The sequence below is a fragment of the Taudactylus pleione genome, unplaced genomic scaffold (assembly GCF_031769625.1).
Source record: "Taudactylus pleione unplaced genomic scaffold, aTauple2 ptg000817l, whole genome shotgun sequence".
In the NCBI taxonomy this organism is placed as follows: Eukaryota; Metazoa; Chordata; class Amphibia; order Anura; family Myobatrachidae; genus Taudactylus; species Taudactylus pleione.
The window spans coordinates 642,879-665,722 of record NW_028285219.1 but is presented as its reverse complement, the minus strand read 5'-3'; the positions used below and the strand labels follow the sequence as shown (position 1 = coordinate 665,722).

The 22,844-nt window shown below is 43.4% G+C and overlaps 2 protein-coding genes across 3 annotated transcripts in view; one reads left to right on the top strand and one right to left on the bottom strand.

Annotated features, from left to right (window-relative positions):
- The window catches only part of METTL23 (methyltransferase 23, arginine), a 21,046-nt gene extending 15,545 nt beyond the window's left edge, over window positions 1-5,501 (bottom strand). The window contains exons 1-2 of one of the 2 annotated variants that reach the window (XM_088458230.1): window positions 5,112-5,501; window positions 158-262 (exon numbers count right to left, since the gene is read on the bottom strand). In XM_088458230.1, the coding sequence (XP_088314356.1) occupies window positions 158-262; window positions 5,112-5,225 (219 nt within the window). In that variant the 5' untranslated portion in view covers window positions 5,226-5,501. The remainder of the gene's footprint in view (window positions 1-157; window positions 263-5,111) is intronic. The other variant, XM_088458229.1, reaches the window with a different exon arrangement.
- On the top strand, window positions 5,481-22,844 carry JMJD6 (jumonji domain containing 6, arginine demethylase and lysine hydroxylase). The gene is made up of 6 exons (XM_088458228.1): window positions 5,481-5,821; window positions 11,745-12,133; window positions 14,810-15,096; window positions 15,937-16,072; window positions 20,099-20,237; window positions 20,606-22,844. The coding sequence occupies exons 1-6, from the start codon at window positions 5,693-5,695 to the stop codon at window positions 20,735-20,737; spliced, it is 1,212 nt and encodes a 403-aa protein (XP_088314354.1). The 5' UTR covers window positions 5,481-5,692; the 3' UTR covers window positions 20,738-22,844.

Genomic DNA, 22,844 nt, shown 5'->3' with positions numbered 1-22,844 from the left:
CAACGTTCTTATTATATTAGTGATATGTATATATTGTTTTTTGTTGTTTTTTTTACATGACAAGCACTGTGTGTACCATTTAACCGTATTCTAAAACCAGTATTTAGAAATAAAATAGTTATAAAAGAATAAACACAGAAGTGATGGCATGAATTACCTCCAATACTCTCCTGCCAGTCAGCAATGTTCGGTGAAACCAAACGTACTGTGCAAGAACCAGTGCACTGGGCCAAACATACATTCCATACTCAGCATCCAGCACCTAGAAGATCAGATCATAAACAGAATAAACACTGTTAAAGGGCAAACTTCAGATTGCTTCTATTGTGACAAATCTGTAGCTATGCCATAAGGCAAGGTCCGCTTCAAAAGCTAAAACTTTATTTGTGGGATGAATGGAGTGCTCTTATGACAAAAGTGAACTGGTCTCTAAACAAGTACACATGGAAAAAGCTGCCTCTAAGGTCTCCTTCTAAAAGTGTCACCCATCACTGCAATGATACAATAACATTGGAGGGGATAAAGATAAAAAAAAAAGTAAAAAAAAAAAAAAAAAAGGTACAAATTAGCAGGCTGATTCCATCTGGCTAATCCTGATCACACTGGACTTTACCTTCAATCTGGTAGGCATGCAGTCTCTCTACTTCAGGATTTCATGCTTTTATTTGTAATGTCGGTGTTGGCTTTTATATGAGATTGATGTTATATTAAAGCGGTATTATACTATTTAAGTGCATTAATTCGGGGGCTCCCACTTCACGCATATTGAAAAAATGATAGGTGGTAGATTTATAGTTTATTTGTTCTCGATGTCGGCACGTTATCTATAGCAAGTGTTTTTGTTTTTTTATTCCTTGTCTATCCACATCTAACTCCCCCCTTTCCCTACCCTACCCCTCCCAGGGGGTGCCTCACCCCAAGTCCCCCCCGGGGGTCCCTAAACCTAACCCTCCCCCCACGCGGCTAGACCTTCGTTCGGTATGTCGGGTGTCAGTACTTTGTAGTGGGGCTAATGATACGCATCGGGATGTAAGAATACTTTGGTTGCAGTGTGAGTTGTGCAAAGTCCCCCTGAACCTAGGGGTCAGTGTGCATTGCGCACCCTGCACCCATTATAAAAACACCTATGAACTTATTAACTGTATCTAATAATAAAAACCTGTAGACACAGAAGTAACATATAGGACATATTCAATGTTACTTTCTAAATCCCATAACATTGGAGGGTAATTTACATTTAGCAGAAACTTTATATTGGTAGACAAGAGATTATTGGGATTATGCCTAGTAGCTAGTTATATTAATTTTGCGGTCATAAGAATCAAGGAAAAATTATTTCAAAATCTACTGTCTAAGAGCCGTATTCAATTTGAGCCGAGCCACAACACTTTTTTGCGGCCCGGACTTTTCGCCTACGTCACCTGATTTGTAGGCGGAAAAGTATCGCGCGCGTGCCCACTTTACCCCGTAATTCAATTTGAAAAGTATGCGAAAACGGGATCAAGCGACAATTGAACAGGCGGAAAGTACTGTCGGAATTGGGGAAATCAGCCTGACACCCCCCAAAAGATGCTGTGACATGGGGGTTCACTATGGTTTGGCTTGCTGAATGTATCTGGTGTTTTTAAACGGGCTCAATAGCTGCTAAATAGCGTTTTTCTATAAGTGGTGAAGAAAAGTAGCCAGGAGTATTTTTTCCTGAAAATAACTTATCCCAGCAAATTTGGGGTACTTGAAAATGGGGGTCAGCATGTTTAAAAGTTGCTAAAGTGAAGTTGAAAAAAACTTGAAAAATCCACCTGCCATCAAAAAAAACACTTGGGGCATACTTGGGGACCCCTTCAGAGTCAAGTTCGCTAGTTTTTTACTTTGTACCCCAACTTTTTTTTTTTTCGCCCCCTTTTTCAAAGACATTTTTGGAGTGTCCTTAAGTTTTTTATTTTTTACACAGTTTACCTTTGGGGGACTGTCTGAAGGCTGCACGGGGGTTCCCGCAACGTTGCACCCCAAACCTGCACTTTTTTCCGCCTGCTCTTCATAAGCAAAGCTTTTTCGCCTAGTACATTGCGTTGACTGTCCGCCTAGGCAGAGAGTCATTCAAATTGAATACAGTGTAAAAGCAAAACATACGAAAAGGACGTAATCGGGAAAAAAGTATCGCGGATCCAGACTTTTCGCCTCAAGTTGAATACGGGCCTAAGGAGCATTGTCCAGTTCAACACCATTTTCTAAGCTGGAACAGTAAAAACATTTTGGCCTGTGACTTATTAACTTTTAATTTGTAGCATTCATTCAAAACTTTTTTGAATCACAGCATCATAAAGTAGCAGAATTCTTTTCACAGCACCCCTAGGCCAAAAGTTTCTTATCAAGAAAATCTGCAAACATTACATTGAGCAAATTGGGCTTATATGTCATCCTTGGGTCCGTTTATGTGGTGGTGAATATGGTTGGAATTCCCATATTCTATTATTAGCAGCTACCACCTCGGTCTTGCCCATCACATAGACCATAAATAATTTGATTTGGTCCCGGACCACCAATGCACGGCATCCAATTTAGGAACCACTGATTTATAGGATACCACAAGATGTCCATAGCACCGTACAATGAAAAATAAATTATATAATTATTGCAAAAATACAAAGGGTAGCCATAACCCAAATAAACCAATGACATTGGGGGTAGAGGGTAGGATAGAGTGACTCACAAAGGCTTGCAAAGCAAGCAATGATGGATCGCTCATTGTGGAATAGGGAGCAAACAGCAATTAAAGATCCTGTACCCAATAAGTGAGTGGACAGTGTGGATCAATGTCACCAGAGGGAAGAACAGGTGCACACTCGTGACAGGGACAATCCTAGGAGGAGAGAATGTGGGAAAGGGTAACCAGGAGGATGAACTGGAAGTGAGGGCAGGTGGATGGTCAGAAGTACTTAAGAGTTATGATGGCTGATAGACTTACGTGAAGTAGTGAGTCTTGAGGGAAGTTTGAAGATGTGGAGGCTTACCGATAGTCTGCTAGAGTTAGTTCCTGCGCATGGAGGCAGCATGGTAAAAATCTTGGATGTGGGAATGAGAGGAGGTTATCAGACTGGAGGTGAGAAAAAGAGAGGACGGGAGGGAGGGAGTGTGGACATGAGGTTGGAAATTTAGGAGGAAGTGGCACAACTGAGGTCTTTTTTATGTGAGGGTGTGGAGTTTAAACTGTATTCTGTGGTGAATGGGGAGCCATTGAAGCACTTTACAGAGAGGAGAGAGGTAAATTTCAGCGGATAGTGAGAGTGGGGCAGGTGAGAGAGTCCTGAATGGGGAGGCAGGGAATAAGAAGTGCGGTTTTACACATGCTGAGTTTGCAAAATCCCTGGGACATAGGGGAGAGGGAGAGAGAGGGAGAGAGAGAGAGGGAGAGGGAGAGGGAGAGGGAGAGGGAGAGAGAAATAGGGGAGAGTTTGAGTGGGGCCAGGGGAAAAGATGTAGATTAAAATGTCAATGTATATAGTTGGTAATGGAGGCCAAAGAAGTTGATGAGATCTCCAAGGGAGAAGATATAAAGAGAAAAGGGAGCACTTTCTGTAGAGTGGATGGAGTAGAAACCAGATTGGAGTATGTCAAGAGTGGGAGAAGAGAAAATTAGTGAAGGTGCTGTAGACAAATCTCTTAAGGATCATAGAGGCAAATGGAAGGCGAGTGATAGGACCATAGTAGGAGAGTCAGGGTCAAGAGGGTTTTTTGATTATGGGTGTGACAAGAGTATACTTGAGTGAGGAGGGCCAAGTGCCATATGAGAGGAACCTATTAAAGAGGGGAGAAAGGTGTGAGCAGGCATCTGGAGGCAGGGAGCAGAGGAGGAGTAAGGGAATGGGGCCAGTGGTGAAGGCAGAGGGGGTAGAGGATGAGAGAAGGGCATAGACTTCATCCTCAGTGATAAAGGAGGAAGACAGAGTGGACATGCTGTTCACGATAAGAGAAGATGGGCAGGAAGAGACTGACGGGAGAAGTTCTTGTGTCTAGCATCAATTTTGGATGTAAAAAAGGTGCAAAATCAAGGGCACTGAGGGGAGAAGGTAACAGAGGAGGTGGTAGAGGAGTGTGCTGAAGGTTGCAAAGAGAGGAAACATAGTCACATTACTTTTTATATTTAATGTATTTAAAAAGATTGATGGTAGAGGTAGAGCATACGATGAATTTGAAATTATGAAGTCGGCAGAGAGTGTGACTTCCTCAGTGTCACTCAGCATTGCAAGAACATTTTTGGAGGTAGTGGGTGACTTGTAAATCGATAGAGCCTGGTCAAGGCAAGTTAGTGTGTAGATGGGGGAAATGTACGTCAAGTGAGAAAGAAAATAGGACTATAGGAAGTGTGCTGAGATTGCATGTGGTGAAAGTGGACTTGGATGGGGAAGGGAAAGGTTACAGAGAGATGATGGCCAGACACTTCTAATGTTTACCTAGTAGTGGCTGCACCAGACCTGAAAAGTAAACTGCCATTTCTGCATTCCTTAATTAATAGCATCCCTCTCCACTTTGGGTTCATGTTTTTCATGGTGTTTTATTTATATTACAGCACAGCAAAATATGTTTGCACTATTTAAAAGGATGACACTAGTCCAATGAACTGAACGTAGTCTATTTAGAACATAATTATACCCTTTGCCAAATTAAAGACAAGCACTGTTTTTGTTTGAGATTCTTCTTCAACAAGAAAACAGTATTTAAATAACTATTAGACTAATCTGGAAAATTGGTCATCAGTTTATGCCTTTTAATGTTCCTCCAAAATTGTATACCCACTTACACATTTTAAAATTGCAGTGTCTTGCTGTTCCTTATATTGGGGAACACTGGAAAAACAGACTTTAAACTACAATTGATACAAAGTGAATGCTTAATACTCCAGTAGACTATTCTCAAAATTGTCACTAAAGATATCTGATCATCAGCAATTAGAGATTCAGTGCATTTGGCCACTAATGACAAAGTATTTTAGACCCCACCCCCCTCCCAAGGAACAAGGCTAGTTTGGTCCCCAGCAGTCACTGGGTTAATGCGCATCCTGCAGCTCTGCACGTAAGCCATGGCGCACCATGTGCCAGTATGAGAACAAGCACCTCGGGGATGAGGAGCGTGAGCCCCCCGGGTTCCGCTCGGTCCTCATCTCTCTCCTCCTGCTGCTGGAAGACATACTCCCTGACCACGATTCGAGGCTCTCGTTCTCCGTTCATCTCTAGACCCGGCCATCACACCACCATGGGCAGGACTGTTGCACGTGGGCCCCCATACTGTCGCACTTTAATGGCGCGATCTTCTGTGGTGGAACCTGGCGGCCATCTTGGTAGAGGATCTACAGGTTTTTTTTGTCGTCACTGACTACACAGTCAGGAGAATTGTGGTGTCAGGATATATGTACCGAATTAAACATTCGAACAACTTCGGGTTGATAAGAAGTTAGATGCCATCATTATTCCATGGTGTTTAGAACCAATTAGTCGTGACAGCAGCTCCCCTCCTGCCCCACGCATAATGTATACGTAATAAAGACAAAGCGTGCAGTAGGGCGCCTTACTTCCTGGTCTCTCTCAGCCAATAGGAACAGGGCATAGAGACATGTGGGCGGGATGCGACTGCGAGGGCTCTGGTGAGCGGTGGGGGTGACCGGAATACAGGGTGATACTGCCCGCAGACACCGGGGATGAACCACAAGAGTAAGAAGCGAATAAAGGAGGCGAAGCGGAGCGCTCGACCTGAGTTGAAGGACTCGCAGGACTGGAGCCGGCATAACTATATAGAGGTGTATCGCCTGAGCCCGGGCAGCGTGCCGGTGAGAGCTCCCATCCATAGAACATAGCGTTATGCGTCGGTGGGGGCCGTGCTGGCCAGCATGTAATATACTGCAGGCAGGGGCCGACGAGACTGGTGCATAGTGACAATCACATCATATATGTCAGGGAACGTGCTTCTTCTATGGTTACAGCCTTTACATTGCCCTGTGTTGCACAAGAGTGTTTGCCCCATATACTATTCATGGGTTCCCAGTAGCTCCTATTTATAAGCAGTGTTCTGATATTGATGGTGTTTTATGCTCTTACTATAGAGTACTTGAGTCCTATGTGAATACCTATGGGGTACATTTATACACTGACAATAGTTATGCATTAAGAACTGCTGGGAAAATTACCCATAGTGCCATTGATAGTTATGTGAACAAAAATAAACACAACACCAGCACACTAGATATTGGAATATAGTTGGTCTGTTCTCAAACTCAGCCCTCAGGACCCCACACAGGTCACATTTTCCAGGTCACCCAGCAGGTGCACAGGTGTACTCATTACTCACTGACACATTTTAAAAGATTCACAGGTGGAGCTAACGATTTCACTTGTGATTCTGTGAGGAGACCTGGAAAACATGTACTGTTTGGCATCCCGAGGACCCAGTTTGAGTACCTGTGGTCTATACGATATAAAGGTCACCAAAGCAGTAAAAAAGAGGCTGTTAATTGGTTGGCACCTATTTAATAGCGGCCCGCGATCTCCTGTCACTTTAGACGGGAGATGCGGGCCGCAAAATCAATTGAATTCCGCCCATTGAGCTAAAAATAGCTTGGTATGTACGGTGTGCACATTGATCAGATAATCGCTCCGAGGAAAGCCTCATTTATCTGATCTGCACAGTGTGTACCAGGCTTAAATATCCTAATAATTTTGGCTAATGAAACCAAAGTCTCAGTATATTTAATGGTTGACCCATGGGTTAGGTAGAATGGTCCACCATTACTTACATCTGTTTTTGATACGCAACCATATCAGACACCTGTAGGCATCTCTAGGTGTCATTCAATGTCATAATTTTTTCTTTTAATTGATTAATTCCTAGGCATTTGGTGACATTTACATGCTCCATGTTTTCTGTGTGTAAAAGAAAATACATCTGCCTTCAAACCTCTGTTTTTACATATCAGGATATACTAACATCTACTCAATATAATCATCATGTTACAACTAAAGGTGCATATGCACGTAATGATTTTTTGAACGATTTAACTATAACGACGTCGTAATCGTTCAAAAAATCATTCAGTTTCTGAGTTATAAAAATAAACGAAAATCGTTCAAGCGCGTTCCCGCTTGTAGTTCATTTCAGACTGTCATATAACTATTTTCATCAAGGGAAGGTACATTTTTCGTTCATCGTTGTAAAAATTGTTCATTACACTTCAAAAAATCGTTCACTTTTCAAGGGAAAATCTGACAGATAAACAATCGGTTACAAAATCATTACGTGTGTATGCAGCTTTAGCCATAACAGATTTTACTTTTGCCATTATTCAAGGGGAAAAAAAGGCAAAAATGATAAAGCCATGTGTGAAAAGTAACCACTCCTTTTATATGTACATATCAATAAACAACGTAACGAGTCAGGTGCTGCTAATGATTAACCTTTACACAAAAGTAGAACCTTTGACAGTTCAGTCTGGAGCATTCAGGTTTGTGTTAACACTATACCAAGGAGAAAATACATTTGTCTGTTCAGAGCAGTAATCGCTGCTGTTTATCGGTCTGCGTATAGTTATAAGTAGATTTTCAAACTATGTAAAGTTAATTTTTTCTACAATGAGGGACGTGCAAATGGAGAACACTGCAAATTGTTGCCTATATTTCCTGGGGTCATCCAAACTAGTTTTTCTTGCCTGTCTTCATAATTTAGTATTCTCTTCATAAATGAGTTTGCCTGTCTCTGCTGCCATTTGGTTCTCCTTTTGTCTTTCTTGGAGTGGTTTGCTCACAACTGTGCCCTATATTAGAGATGTAGTTTAGTGACTTCTACAATGGCAATATTGTTTGTAGCACTTACATTTGTCCCCAATTTGTGCATCCCAAGGTTTTGTTTCATATTCTGGACCTGTGTGTTTATACACTTTCTGTCATCCAGTAGTCCCAAGTCATTTACCATCTCAGATTCCACCAATTGTATTCCGTTTAATGTCTAGGTAGGGGTAGCATAGTTATAACTGTGACCTGTGGGCGTAATGCTACCTTTATCTAGCTTAAAGATCATATGATATTTCATGGGATGTATGACGTTAATATCCTGCTCCATGTTAATAATACAATATAGATTATTTTCATCAGCAAATATGGGCAGCCTACTTTCTAGGCCATCTGCTTGGTTATTAATAAGTTTTAAAAGGACAGGAGACAATACCGATCCCTATGGCACATCACAATAACTGTGGCACAGTCTTCAAATGTGACAACTCCCCTATGTCTGCTACTCCAATAAATAATTTAGCCATAATTGTAGTCTTGTCTATATGAAAGGCTTAGGACAGATTTGCCAACACTGCATTAACTCCTTCTCTGCACAGGACAAGTGGGGCTCATCCTTGCATATGCACCCACTGTGCAGAGGTCGAACCTCTCTCGTCCTCCACAGCAGCGGGTAGAGTGACCTCTCTCAAATATTACCTTGTCCACATGACCGATGTGACTCCCTGCAGCTGCTGGGACTGAGTGCAGAAGTGACACCGGTGCAGACATGCACGCCAAGCAGCACTGTTGTATGTAAAAGTATGTTTTCCGTAGTGTGGGGTAATGTTGTCCAGTGATGACCAAACAATAAGTACTAAGGGGCTCCATCATTTGAAAGAGGGGTTTCCACTCTTGTAAAATAGGTGCCCATTATTGGAAGCCAGATTTGGGGATATCTTCCCCCATGCCTAGACTACATTAATTTTTCTGTACTGTAGGGGGTTAATGACTGGCGATCAGTGTTATCACTAGACAAACTTATGTTGGCACACTATTTAAAGGAGGAAGCTCCCCTCTTTCAAATAAGGGAACACCCATCTTTCTAGGTTATATGGTGGGGGAGATGGAAGGACAAATATTTTGTTCCCCACACCATTTTCTTTAATTTTTCTTTTTTCTATCACTCCCATAATGCTACCTGCACACATATTTGAAAGCGGCCAGTCATCTCTTTCACATTACAGGGCCCACTAGTAGCTATTGCCTGGTGTACACCAGACCTATCACCCTGCAGTACGGAAAATAGGCATTTTCCATATATTGTTGAGAGCACTACCATGCTTAAACTTACATAGTGTGGAGGCACCCACATATAAAAGAAGGGAGTGCCCTCTTTCCGATTATGTGGCCCCCATAAAATCTACAGAATTTTTTTTTCCCATAGATGGGGGCCCTATCTCCCTCAAACTGACCGCACACACATGAGGACACCCTGCTTAGAACACCCAAAACATTCCCCAACTTGTGTTAAATAAAAAAAAGGGTCCACTCATTCAATGTGTAAGTTGTCTATTTTAAAAAATGGTAGGGCCTGCTAGGCTACTACATACTCTTTATGGCGTCTGTGGTTACTTTTTATTAGATGTGTGAATAAAGCTGGGTACACACTGACAGATATATTGGCCGAACAAGTGTTCGGCCAATATATCTGGTGCCCGTCGGCCAGTGTGTACCAGCGATATGTCTGTGAACAACGTCGATCACAGACATATCGCGACGGCTGTGCTGCACAGCTGATGGCAGACATAACTGTCCATCGGGCAGTGTGTACGGACAGTCTGCCAACCACCCGTACACATGCAGCCCAGGCCGAGGGGAGGGGGGCGGACGCGGCCAGAAGCAGATGGTCGTTCAGTGTGTATGAGCGACCATCATCTGCAGATATATCTGTGCAATGTGTACACACTTTCAGCGATGTGTTGGAACACAAGTTCTCAAACTTAAATGTTTTCCAGGTCTCCTCACAGCATCAAAAGTGATTTTTTAAAATGTGTCATTGAGTAATGAATACACCTGTGCTTCTGCTGGGTGACCTGGAAAACGTGACCTGTGTGGGGTCCTGAGGACCACTGTGTTATGGTGCATACACATACGGTCAGATTTGCTAGGTCATCAATAACGATGAACGATTTCTGACAGTATTTAAATTAATGATATTGTCCAAATCTGACTGCAAACACAGTTTATTTCAGATATCTGACATGCGGGCACGTGCATCGTTCGTCGATACATGTCAACAATATGAACGATATAACGATTTTTACAATCGTTATCGATCATATCTTCCAGATAATCTGATCGTGTGTACCCTCCATTAGGGCTATTTATCACACAACGGATTTGTTCCTTGTTTTTTTTTTCCGTTGTTTCATTTCAGTGGAAGTTACAAATACATTAGGGCTTTCACACTGCACGGTCGCCGTGATACAGTCGTGATAACCACTGGCTAGAACGGCTGCTGTCCACTGTTTTCAGTTTAACAGATTGAAAAGAGATTCAAACCCATGACAATAACATTACACATTGCACAAATCCGTTGCTTGTGTAAGGGACTGATCCACAGGAAAAAAATGATATTTTTTTTTGCCATCCGGACAAAACTGTTTGTGTGTGTGTGTGTAACTCTCCTTAGAATGAGCAGAAATACTAGTGGTAGTTTCTGAGGATACAAAGTCTCCTGTATGAAAAAGAAAAGGTATATTTGATTGGTTACCACATAAAAATCGGTTCTGTTGATGTTGGAATTTAACGAATGCTAACGTTGAAAAATGGTCTCAGCACAGGGGTGACAAAAACGCTCGACAGCAAAAGGGTAAGACAGAATGTATTGCATGAAAATGGGAAGGGAGCAGCTTAGGTATAGCAATACCAAGTACCTAATCGTAGGCAGAGGAGGTGCATTATTGTCCCGTACATGTAGGAAGACTATAGCTCAACGTGGGAACTAGTGATATTACTTGAGATCAGGGGCGGGATGCAGTAATCCTTACCGCCGGACATCGCTATTCTACACATTGCATATGCACTAACATATGCGATCTGTACAGCAAAGGACAGCTCTTCAGATAAGAGCTGTCCTTTGCGATCTCTCTTGCACATTGGACTTCCAGGTTTATGACCCGGGAGTCCATCTGCAGTGACGGGACGGCCGCGGGGCATGCTGGGAGGGATCCGGACACATCCCTCATACCAGTGCGATGCGGTAGAAGCCCATAGGATTCTATAGGGTAACGCCACCCTCCGCATCGCAGCCCGTCGGCCAGGAGATTGCTGCATACGGAAAATGCGGTAAACGGGGGGTTTTACCACATTTTCCGTTTGGTGCATCCCGCCCCAGTTCTTCCAGGGATGTCACTGCTTCCTAGCAGTTGAACTCTGTTGCTCAGTTAAGATTTTGATGGCGTTCAATATGTTCCTTATCTGTAGTATAATGAGTCGTTACTGCAAACTTGCCGATCCTATGAAGACTCAAACAGTCCAGTTATGCTCTTCTCTGTGCTACTGCTACTTGCCTTTTTATTCCTTTGTAGCAGAGAGGAGACAAACCTTGGAACCATTAAGCATTGGCAGAACATTGCTTCGTGAGTATTTGTCCTCGTCAACAATTACCAAAGGCCCTTTTTTTTTTAGCCTTAAATTGTGTTAAAAACACAGTGGGCGTAGGAGTACTGCACCATTTATAGTCAAATGCATTTAGATTTATTGGTCTTGAAGTACTTGTTTCTTCTATCATCATGTAAGCTGAACCATTCATGATGTAGCCTTGTTGATCTTCACCAAAAACATGAAAATAGTGTTTGTTTTTGAGGAAAATGCTAGGAAGCAGTATTGGCAAAATAGGCACAATATTAAATAGGAACTCTTCCTTGTGCTTTAATGGTAAAACAGTATTAATGAAAATCTATTTTTTTCCCCTCTTTTATCCTACAGGATAATGTAGAACGTGTGGATGCTACGCAGCTGACCACAGAAGAATTTATTGAGCGCTTTGAAAAGCCATATAAGCCAGTAGTGATTGTCAATGGCACACTAGGTTGGCCAGCTCAAGAGAAATGGACCTTAGAGAGGCTGAAACGCAAGTACCGCAATCAGAAGTTCAAATGTGGAGAAGACAATGATGGGTATTCTGTTAAGATGAAGATGAAATATTACATTGAGTATATGGAGGGTACCCGGGACGATAGTCCACTGTACATCTTTGATAGCAGCTATGGGGAACACCCTAAAAGAAGAAAATTACTAGAAGATTATGATGTTCCAAAGTATTTTCGCGATGACCTCTTCCAATTTGCGGGTGAGAAACGCAGGCCGCCATACAGGTAGGGATATAATTCTATAATTCATTAGCCTTCAGAAATAAATTTATATGTGTTTAACACAATAAACTCAATATGTTTGTTTTTAATGAAATAAGAGCGGTCGTCCATAAATCAATATTGCATGGCAGGTAAAGGACCCTGCCCCCCCCACAATTATAGCGACACAAGTATTTACAGTCTGATGCCTTGGCACTCATCAAGACCAATCTTTGTATGCAGAAGACAATTCATCTTGCAGAAATGTAGTAACGCACTTCGGCGAGCATTGTTATACAGTAATGGGCAATAAACAATCCAGCGAGCGTTTCCCCTGTGGCTCCTACACTACATTCTCTACTTTATACAGTAACATGGGGTATTGAAATGAGGACTCCAGACAGGTAGGTACTTGGGCCCTCATTCAGAGGTGGTCGGAGGATGCAAGCGGTCGCTCAGAAACTGGGCGGCCGCTTGCATCCTGACCGGCCGCCTCTGTTTCAGTCGTTAGGCTGTGGGTTAACACCCACAGCTCTAACGACCGCTAGGGTGATGGTCGCGATGGTCATTGACCATCGCGACCATCGGAGCTTACGACGAGACCCTAGGGTAGGGTCTCACTTGTCGTAAGCCCCGGAGAGCTTCTGGCTCTGTCAGAGCCGGAAGCTCTCCACTGACATCACTAGTGATGTCAGTGGGGCCTCCCCCAAACGGCAGGCGTTCCCATGGGAACGCCTCCGTTTGGGCTGCCACCCCCCGGCCCGCCTTCCAAACGGGGCGAGCTGTCAATCAACATCGACAGCTCGCCCCCTTTGGAAAGAGACCCGCTACGACCGGCGCTGTCGGTCGTAGCGGGTCTCACGCATGCGCACTAGACAAACATCGAGGCGGTCGTAGACCGTACGGCCGCCTCTGAATAAAGCCCTTGGTGTGTGAAAGTCTTAAACCCTTCCTGTGCTCCAGTGATTATTCCAGCTGGGTCTGTGTAAATGTGAAACTCTGGAATTCCACACCTCCACTGCTAAAGCAGAACCCTTGGAGGGAGCTGATTTCACCAGATTGTGGACAATCCCTCTCACCACAATATGTAAAGCAGCATTTATGACTGAACCTGATGGGAGTAGCCAGCTTCTGTGATCACCACTGCTCAATACAGGGATTGACACACAGCACATGTAGTAGGAGTATATAGAGCAGTGCTGTCTGCACAACATGGTCATCTTATTTTGTGGGCTCCAGACTGGGTGTAGTAGGAGGTCTGGCTGGTGTGTGTGTGTGTGTGTGGGGGGGGGAATTTGGAGCAGCAATGATATATCCATGTAGATTTTATGGGTAATTGTATGAGTAGATCTGTATAAAATTTCATGTATGTGCTTGGGCGGAATTACGGGTTGTATAGCATGTGTGAATAAACTAGGGATGTGTAGGCTCGGATAGGTTTGAATTTGCACGCCGAGTTCGGATTTTTCCCTCCAAAAATCGGGTCTCAGAAAGAGGCAAAACGTCATCTTTCATGGACAAACATCATCTTCCATGGATTTTTGTCAAGGCATGATTGTTTGTCCATGAAAGATGACGTTTTGCCTCTTTCTGAGACCCGATTTTTGGAGTGCAAATTCGAACCTCTCCGAGTCTGCACATCCCTAAAATAAACCCTTATGCAGTGACATACTGTTATATAACAGCAGCTATTGGATGATAACCTGGCATATGTGTCTGTTCAAAGGGGGTTCTGCTAGTATACATTTCTGTGTAGCCCATTGGCAGAACTTTGGAGGCCCCTTCCATTTAGCCCCATCACCTCCAGCACAGTGTAATCTTCTCTCAGTGCAACTATCTTAGCTGTACAGTTGACTTTCCTGGATGGCAGGTCTTCATTTCAGATCCTCTTTGGTGATCCGGTGCTGCGTCCAGACGCAGCTTCGGAATGTTTGCGTGAACATCGCCCATCTGAGTAACCCTCATGTTACTCGGGATGGCCAGGCTGTTGACGCTTCCGGGGCCAGTTAATCTGCGTCAGAAAATGCAGACACTGGCCTTGGCACTCCCTGAAAATGGACAATGCAGCCCAGCGCCGCCTTCAAATCATGTCAGTCATGCTGCGAATTAGGGGCACTGCGACTGTAGTCGCAGAAAAAGACCTGCACTTGCGCAGATATTTAAACTTAATTTGCTTTGCTTACATCTCTCTGAATTAGGTCCATTGTCACGTCATTATAACTGGGACTAATTTTAAAAGTTAGAACTTGGATGTCTCCCCGCTATAACACTTTTGTAGACTATGCTCACAAAAAAAAAATCTGGATGCATGTTTCCATCGTAGGGGGTTATTCAGGTTTGCTGGTGCTTTAGAGGGGAGACTGAGTAATCCATTCTCCCGTTGTAGACTTTCATACTGTAATATTTTTTTTCTGCAGATTGTTCTCCAGAAACAAACATAATGAAAACCTCTTGTGTGAGGGAGCTGCAGTACTGCACCCTTAATGTTCTCGTAGTACTGAGGGCGGTCACTAGTGTAATCGTTGTACCTGACTATGTAAATGGGGATGACTGAGCAAGTGAAGAACACTTGCATCAGTGTTTTCTCTACTTCAACAACATTTTGCACTTTTTATTTGTTCCTTGTGGAGACCTCAGGTCCTTAGAATTTTAGATGGCAACTGCAAATATACAGTAGCATAAATATATTTTTTATTACAGATGGTTTGTGATGGGTCCTCCCCGTTCTGGAACAGGAATTCACATTGATCCACTAGGAACCAGTGCTTGGAACTCCCTCGTCCACGGGCACAAGCGTTGGTGCCTCTTTCCCACCAATACCCCACGTGAGCTGATCAAAGTAACACGGGATGAAGGCGGTAATCAGCAGGATGAAGCCATCACCTGGTTTAATGTGATTTACCCTCGTACATTGCTTCCCACCTGGCCTCCTGAATTCAAACCATTGGAGATCTTGCAGAAGCCTGGGGAGACTGTATTTGTGCCAGGTGAATTCATTTTATTTTAAATAAAACTAAAGTCTTCATGTATTCCTTGCAAGGGTAACATATTCTTGTGCATCTCCTGTTGGTAGTTTCTACTTGTTGCCAGGAAAGTTGTGTATATCAGCAGGGGCAGTACACATCATTATTTATTACCAGTTATTTATATAGCGCACACCTATTCCGCCGCGCTTTACAGAGAATATTTGGCCATTCACATCAGTCCCTGCCCCAGTGGAGCTTACAATCTATATTTCCAACCACAAACACACCAGGGTTAATTTATTGGGAGCCAGCCTACCAGTATATTTTTTGGAGTGTGGGAGGAAACCAGAGTACCTGGAGGAAACCCACGCAAGCACAGGGAGAATATACAAACTCCACACCACTGAGCCCTATAGCGGCCGGCCGGTATATTCTGGACCATCTTTCTGAAGGTCCCCCTTCTGCTCTCCTGATCATGTACTGGAGACAGCGTATGTGTAGTGAAGCCCAGTATATCCGTGTCAACGCTCTTCTGTAAAACTGTTAATATTTTATTTTAAGGCACATCTCTTATCTCAGTCTGTCTGTGTCTCTCCCTCTCTTCCGCTCCTTTCTTTCATGTACTTTAGGAAATAGTTCCTTCAGATGTCTACTTCCCCGCTAGCTAGACTCAATGAAGAATATGATGTGTAATACTTTTCTGTGTTGAATAATTTTCCTGACACTTTAAGATACATCTGTCCTACAATCTGCACCATATGCCTATCATTCCTTAATGGGATAATCAATTACGCTACTATTGAGGTTTATCACTGAGTTAAAGACCAGTGAAGTTATGAAAAAAAATTCTGTTCTCCTTAGGTGGTTGGTGGCATGTTGTACTGAACGTGGACACTGCTATCGCTATTACCCAAAACTTTGCCAGCTGTACCAACTTCCCAGTGGTTTGGCACAAGACTGTGAGAGGGAGACCTAAACTTTCAAGAAAATGGTATAGGTGAGAAAGGCATATCCATTCTTAAAAAAGGAGTTACAGAATATTCTAACTTTCAAGGCTCTATGAGTAAAGGCAACGTCAGAGGTTTCTGGCTTTCATTTTATTTGATACTGCATTTGCTATGGTATCCATGGTGTGATGTTGTGGAGACACATGGTCTACAGCTTATGCTTTTGCATTGTAGTAAAATATTTTTCTTCTTCAGGGTCCATAGGGCTCCACAGGGGAGTCAATGGGGTGTAGGTGGGACTTACAGGACCGGACACCAACAGCAAAGCTTTTCCATCCCAGGATGCTTCGGTTCTTCCCCCTATACCCCGCCCACAGCCTGAGGACAACTCTGTTTCGTTGGTGTCCAGCAGGATCTGGTTCACCATTTTAACAGTGGGGCTGCTATTAAGTAGCCCAAGCTTATTTTTATGATTTTATTTTCATTTATTTTACTGCTGAGTAGCAGCACGAGACAGTCCTTTGGACATTTGTACTGTTGCTCCATCACCCCTCTACGGCGCCGTGACACCAGCCCTTGGCTTGTTACTCCTGGCGGGGCTCTGAGGAGGACCTAGCTAGCAAGGCTCCCCAGACTGCAGCCAGGACTCAAGGGGACAGGTAAGGTGGGGACCCGCGTCTAATGCGCAGTCTTGCTTCCAGTCTTGGGAGACAGACCGGAGGCGCTGATGTGGACACCGGTTCGCCCGGCACTCCACTAGACCACGAATGCGATACAAGCACTGGCGCAGGACCCAATTTAAAGCCAGGGGATCCGGTGGTTAATGTAAACATAAGGGAGAAGGCGCTCTCCCTGCAGCCCCTCCCCCAGCTCAGGGCGCCCTTCCGCTGCGGTCTTGCTGCTCCTCCCTCACCCTCCGCCCGCTCTGAGACGGCAGCCATTTTCTGCAATCAGGTCTCCTGGGAAGCTGGGTCCAGTATCCTTGCTTACCTCTCCAAAGGGCCAGGTTTATACAGTCATATATCTTACCAGCCACTGTGGTCTTTGTAGTTGATTTTAGTGCCCACTGCAGGTATATTGTTTATTCTGCATCTGTATGTGACTTGTGCTAGCACTGCTGTCTATTTTCTTTTTTTTCTATTACTGTCAGCTTATACCTTTCCCTTTATTCTACTATAACCCTGGCAAACTAAAGTATAGGGGGTTCATTGTACCTCACATCTCCCTTAATTTGTGAGGGCTATCACATACTATATACTGCTGTTGCGCACTACACTGTGCCATGTTACACACATACATCTGGGTTGCTCACTGCACTGTGTCTGTGTGTTACATTATTCTTGCAGCTATGTCTGGCAGAGGCATGAATAATAAAAAACCTGCTGCTCTCAGTCTGGTGTCTTGTAAGTCTTGCTCATTCAGGATGGTCTTTGTGCATCTTGTTATCCTGCCCCGGGTCCATCAGCCCTGGCGTCCTCTCCTCAGGACCCACTCTGGGCTACTTTTTCACAGGTGCTAGCAAAAATTGCGTATCACCTAATGGTCACTGTGGTAGCTCCCCCTGTGGTATGGCCACAGCAGGTACTCCCTGCAGCTCCTTTGCCTTCCCCATCGGTAGACGTACTTTCTACCTCAGTGCAGAGTCTGGAGGATACCTCTACAGCTTTTCAAAAAATGTTGCAAAAGGAGAGACCCTTACCTAGTAAACCTACTAAAGGTGGGTACACACTATACAGATATATCTGCAGATGATGGTTGTTAGTACACACTGAACAACCATCACCTGTGTCTGCCCGCAGGTCCCGGCGTCCAGGGGGCGTGTCACTCATATGAGTGAGGCATGAAATATGCCCAGTAAAAGATTTCAGCTGCCTAAACGTTTACGTTCCTTTTACCCTCTTCCCGCTACTGATTGCACTAAATGGGAAGTTCCCCCAGCAGTGAATTCCCACGTGACACGTCCGGTCAAGAATGCTATCTTACCTATCCATACTGCAACCTCCTTGAAGGAGACTACGGATAGAAGGATGGATGCTTGTCTCAAATCTATGTACTCTTACATGAGCTATTACTCGTCCTGCTAGGGCTACGGCCTGGGTGGCAAAAGCCATTGAGAGTTGGGCAGAGGCCCCAAAAGAGACATGTTCCCTCTGATGCTTCAAGGGAACAGCTGTCCTACGTATCTCACATTAGAGATGCAGCCTCCTATTTGGGTGAAGCAGCTATGGATACGGCTCTCCTAGCCTCCAACGCATCTGCCACTTCTGTAGTAGCCGGCCGTATTGTTTGGCTCCGCTCATGGAAGGCATATTCTGACTCTAAAAAGGCATTAGAGTCTCTGCCTTATTCCGGGGATATCCTATTTGGCCCAGAATTGGACAAAATTGTGACTACCTTGGCAGCTTCCAAGACTGTCTTCTGCCCTCTGCATATAATGTGAAGCCCCGGATGTCATCCTTTCGGTCCTTTCATCCTCAAGGAAATGCTAAAGGTCATCCCTTTCCAAGGCATCAGGCATCAACTAAGGCATCCAAGCCTAGGACCAAACAGACGGGGCTACTAGACGTCCACCTACCAAATCTGAGGACAAGCCTTCAGCCTGATGGGCTGGGCCTCTCCCTGCCTCCCCCCCAGCAGTTTTTGTACAGGGCCTCCATCGGACCCAAGCAAGGCCCTGCTGCTCCAAAAGGCCATTCAGTCCTTACTGCTCTCAGGAGTAATAATTCCGGTCCCCTCCTCACAGCGAGGGAAGGGCTATTATTCAACCCTTTTCTGGGTTCAGAAGCCCAACGGGTGTCATCGGCTTAACCTCAAGTCTCTGAACAAGCTTATTAGGGTACCCATGTTTTCGTATGGAAACCCTCCACTGTATTATTCTGGCTATGGAGCCTGGGGACTTTATGGTGTCTCTGGACATTCAGGATGCTTACCTACATGTACCTATAGCGCCTTCTCATCAACAATATCTCCAGTTTGCTATACTACAGCAACATTACCAATTTCAGGCTCTGCCTTTTGGCCTTTCAACGGCTCCTCTGGACTTTACCACAATCATGGCAGTTATGGTGGTCTATCTTCGTCGTCAAAGGATAAGACTGCTCCCATACTTAGACAATCTCTTGCTGTTGGCCAGCTCCCCAGAATTTCTTCACCGCCATCTACAGGTAACCATTGCCTTTCTACAAACACATGGTTGGCTGATCAACTGGAAAAAGTTATGCAAGGCAGCCACGTGGTCTTCTGTCCCACACCTTTCTCTTAGGTTCTATGCCTTTGATACATTTGCCTCTCGGGATGCTTCCTTCGGGCGCCGCGTTCTCCTCCCCACCCTTGAACTACTGCTTTGGGACATCCCCCATTGTCTCCCCTGTGGAGCCCTATGGAACCTGAAAAAGAGTTATGGCAAATTTTACACTTGTTAACTCTTTCTTCAAAGCCCATAGGTTCCACAGGGCACTAGCCCTGGCACACCTGGCTTCTATGGGTTTCTTCTCTTGGTCATTTGTTTCCTTCCCTGTGAGTGTGTGTGTGTGTGTGTGTGTGTGTGATTCTTCAGTGTACCAGTCTTCCTTCTCTCCTACCCTGCTCCTGCCTTGGGCTTGTTAACAAAACAAGTTGTCCTCAGGCTGTGGGCGGGGTATAGGGCAAAGGACCTGAGCATCTTGGGATTGAAAAGCTTTGCTGTTGGTGTCCGGTACTCCAAGTCCCACCTACACCCAATTGTCTCCCCTGTGGACTTCGAAGAAAGAGTTAACAAGGGTACGTTTTACCGTAGCTCTCCTTTTTCAAACAATTAATTTACCTGGAACAAACTTCCTTACAAGTTCATTATTTTGAATCCAGTGGACTATTTACAACTGCCCTCAGTAGCTTTCTTTTTACACTTATTGGAATCTGAGCTATACTGTCTGATTTGCTCCCTTTGAGCCATTTTTTGATTGATTGTCCAGAACATCCACTAATCTACCACCTAGGTGTTGGTTCTAATGTGCTCTGGTATGTCCTGACCTCTAACAAGGGGTAATTTATGTGACATAAATAATATTTATCCTTTTCCAACATTTTCATCTTCATAGGATCTTAAAGCAGGAACGTCCTGAGCTCGCTGCGTTGGCGGATACTGTGGATTTGCAGGAATCTACAGGAATTGCATCAGACTCTTCCAGTGACTCCTCCAGTTCCTCTTCCTCCAGTTCTTCAGAATCTGGCTCTGAGGTGAGGTTTATGAATGGGATCTACTTGGATAAAACTCTGCAAGAGCAATTATTTTATCAACCATAGGAGGAGTTGGAGTAGGTTTTAGTTACTTGGCAATTCATGATTATTAGCATTACCAGACTTGACATATGTACAAAGTAGTTTTTGGGCAGTGAGTTGATTTGCGCTGACAGATGTCTGGTAAAGCTAAGTCCTGCAGCTACAAATTGCATGAAGTGAAAGTAACATGATTAGCAGATTCAGCATGCAGCTGCTATATATATATTTCATATCTTTGTTATTTTAAGTATTTCCAAGCAAACTAATGTTCACATTCTTGCCAGAGTATACGACCATGCAGTATTTTAATATTACTGTACACGCAGGATGAATCGAGCTCTGGAGCAGAGACTATGTCCCACCGAAAGAAAAAGAGGAGAACATGCAGTGAGATGGGTAATGGAGACAGCACCACACATGATGACTGCGTCAGCAAAGAACGGAGCTCTTCCAGGTGACAGAACCACTACGACAGCAATGGCTTCTGTATGTGATCTCGCTAGGAAGAATTGTTCATTCGGACTTCCCTAACCTGCTGCTAGGAACCTGCAGAGTAATAAAGTGCCATCATTTTATATAATAAACTGCACATGAAATACTTTAAATGCGTGTGTGTGTAATAAATCTATATATAGAATATTATACACGCGCACACATTTTTAGTGATTCTTTCAGATGGCAACTGCTAGAGGCACAAAAAACCCAGTTGGTCTTAGATGGTTGAATACCTGGGGAGTGAATATGCCCAAATCTATAGTTTGAAAAAAAAAAATCATTGTGGAAAAAATTGCCCTAATCCAACATCATGTGCAGCAAAGTAAGAGGTAATGTAGTGTACATGGATTTCTCAGTGCTGATTCCAGGCTGCTTACTGTATGAACCTAGATTGTAACTCCTATGTCCTGCAGAGAATGAGCATAGGGAAGGTTGAAGCTGGGACAGAATGTTCTACTTGCTCATTTCCTTGATTGTCCTTGGTCTCTAACTGGATTTCTTACAAAATCTTTTCTCCTTGCATTTAGTATAAAATTCAGTCAAACTTTATTTGGTTGCCTCCAGAGGAAAATAAACGTTCCCCTCCAACATTTGAGATTTTTGTGTTAGTCCCATAGTGAGCTCTCTGTTGAAGCATTGGAAAAAATGATGTGCACTTGTGGTGTGCCCCGGAATGACTTACAGAGCTGCCCCTAGTAATCTAGAGCTAACAGAAGTGTCTTAAGTGTCTGTTCAAGATGTGATTCCAGAGTTCTTAGTTCCTGTCTACTCACTAAATTTTATAATATAGACTGAGGGGAGGATGTACTAAACCTTGGAGAGTGATAAAGTACCAGCCAATCAGCTCCTAACTGCCATGTTACAGGCTGTTTGAAAAATGAGTTAGGAGCTGATTGGTTGGTACTTTATCACTCTCCAAGGTTTAGTACATCCTCCCCAGAGTTCTTTCAGCTGAATTCTTTCTGGGGTTGAGTACTTTATATATAAGCTTGGAGACATTTATACACTTTTTTTTTTTTTTTTTTGCAAGAAGTCCATTTACTAATTTAGAATTAGGAATCCATACATTGAATGATTTATTTCTGATTAGGAGAAAGGGTACTTGATTGCTTAAAAAAAGGATTTGTTGCAATATCGGTAAAGTGCAGTAAAACCTAACCACTAGGTGGTGCCTTACTGTTTATGAAGATTGTTTTGCTGGTGGAAAATTCTCTTTATAGTTGGCAAACATATGCAGACAAAGCTGTTCGAATACATTTTATATAACACAGTAATAAAACATTTTGATATTTTCCCTTTTAAAATTGTTAGTAATGTTTTTAGACAGCGCTTCTTTCAGCCATTAAGTTATGTGTTTGTCTAGTTCATGTGTGGAGCCTACTGGCAAATATAAATATACTATAACATACAATCTTGCATTGGGGAATATTAGTAATATATAAAGATGACATGTAGCTTCTTATGCCACTAAGGAGGATACATGGTTATGAATAGATGTTATTGGACAAATATTAATTCACAGTTCTTTACATGCAGAAGTTCAGAGGAGGTCCTAGATCTACTCAGTCCATATAGGTTAGAACAGCCCTTGACATAGGAGATGATAGTATACGGATATAGATCTACTTCAGTGCTTGGTATGGATATATACAGTATATGTTGAGGTGTAATTAACCTCTTTACTCATTGAAAATATAAACCGAATGATAAAATATCTTCCTCTTGATCTTTGCAAACAAAACTGTTTCAGCTGCTGGCTGCAGTGTTGAACTTTTAATAAGTCCCCTAGAAGATCAAAAATGTTACACTTACAGAACTAACTACCCTCCAGGAATGGAGGAATCCTCTTGCTGCAGCTGGATAAGCCCAGATATTTTCTGAGTGGCAAAGTATACGAATTTTACTGGATCCCAGCCATATGTGTCTTCATTAGTTATAACAACAAATAAGAAATGTGTATTTTAAACTACAGTCTGTTCATTGTTATCTTAATCTCCCTTTCCTTAATTAGTGTAATTATTATTTTTTTAAATATGCTTTTCTAATAAAAATAAAGTTGGTGTAGTCAAA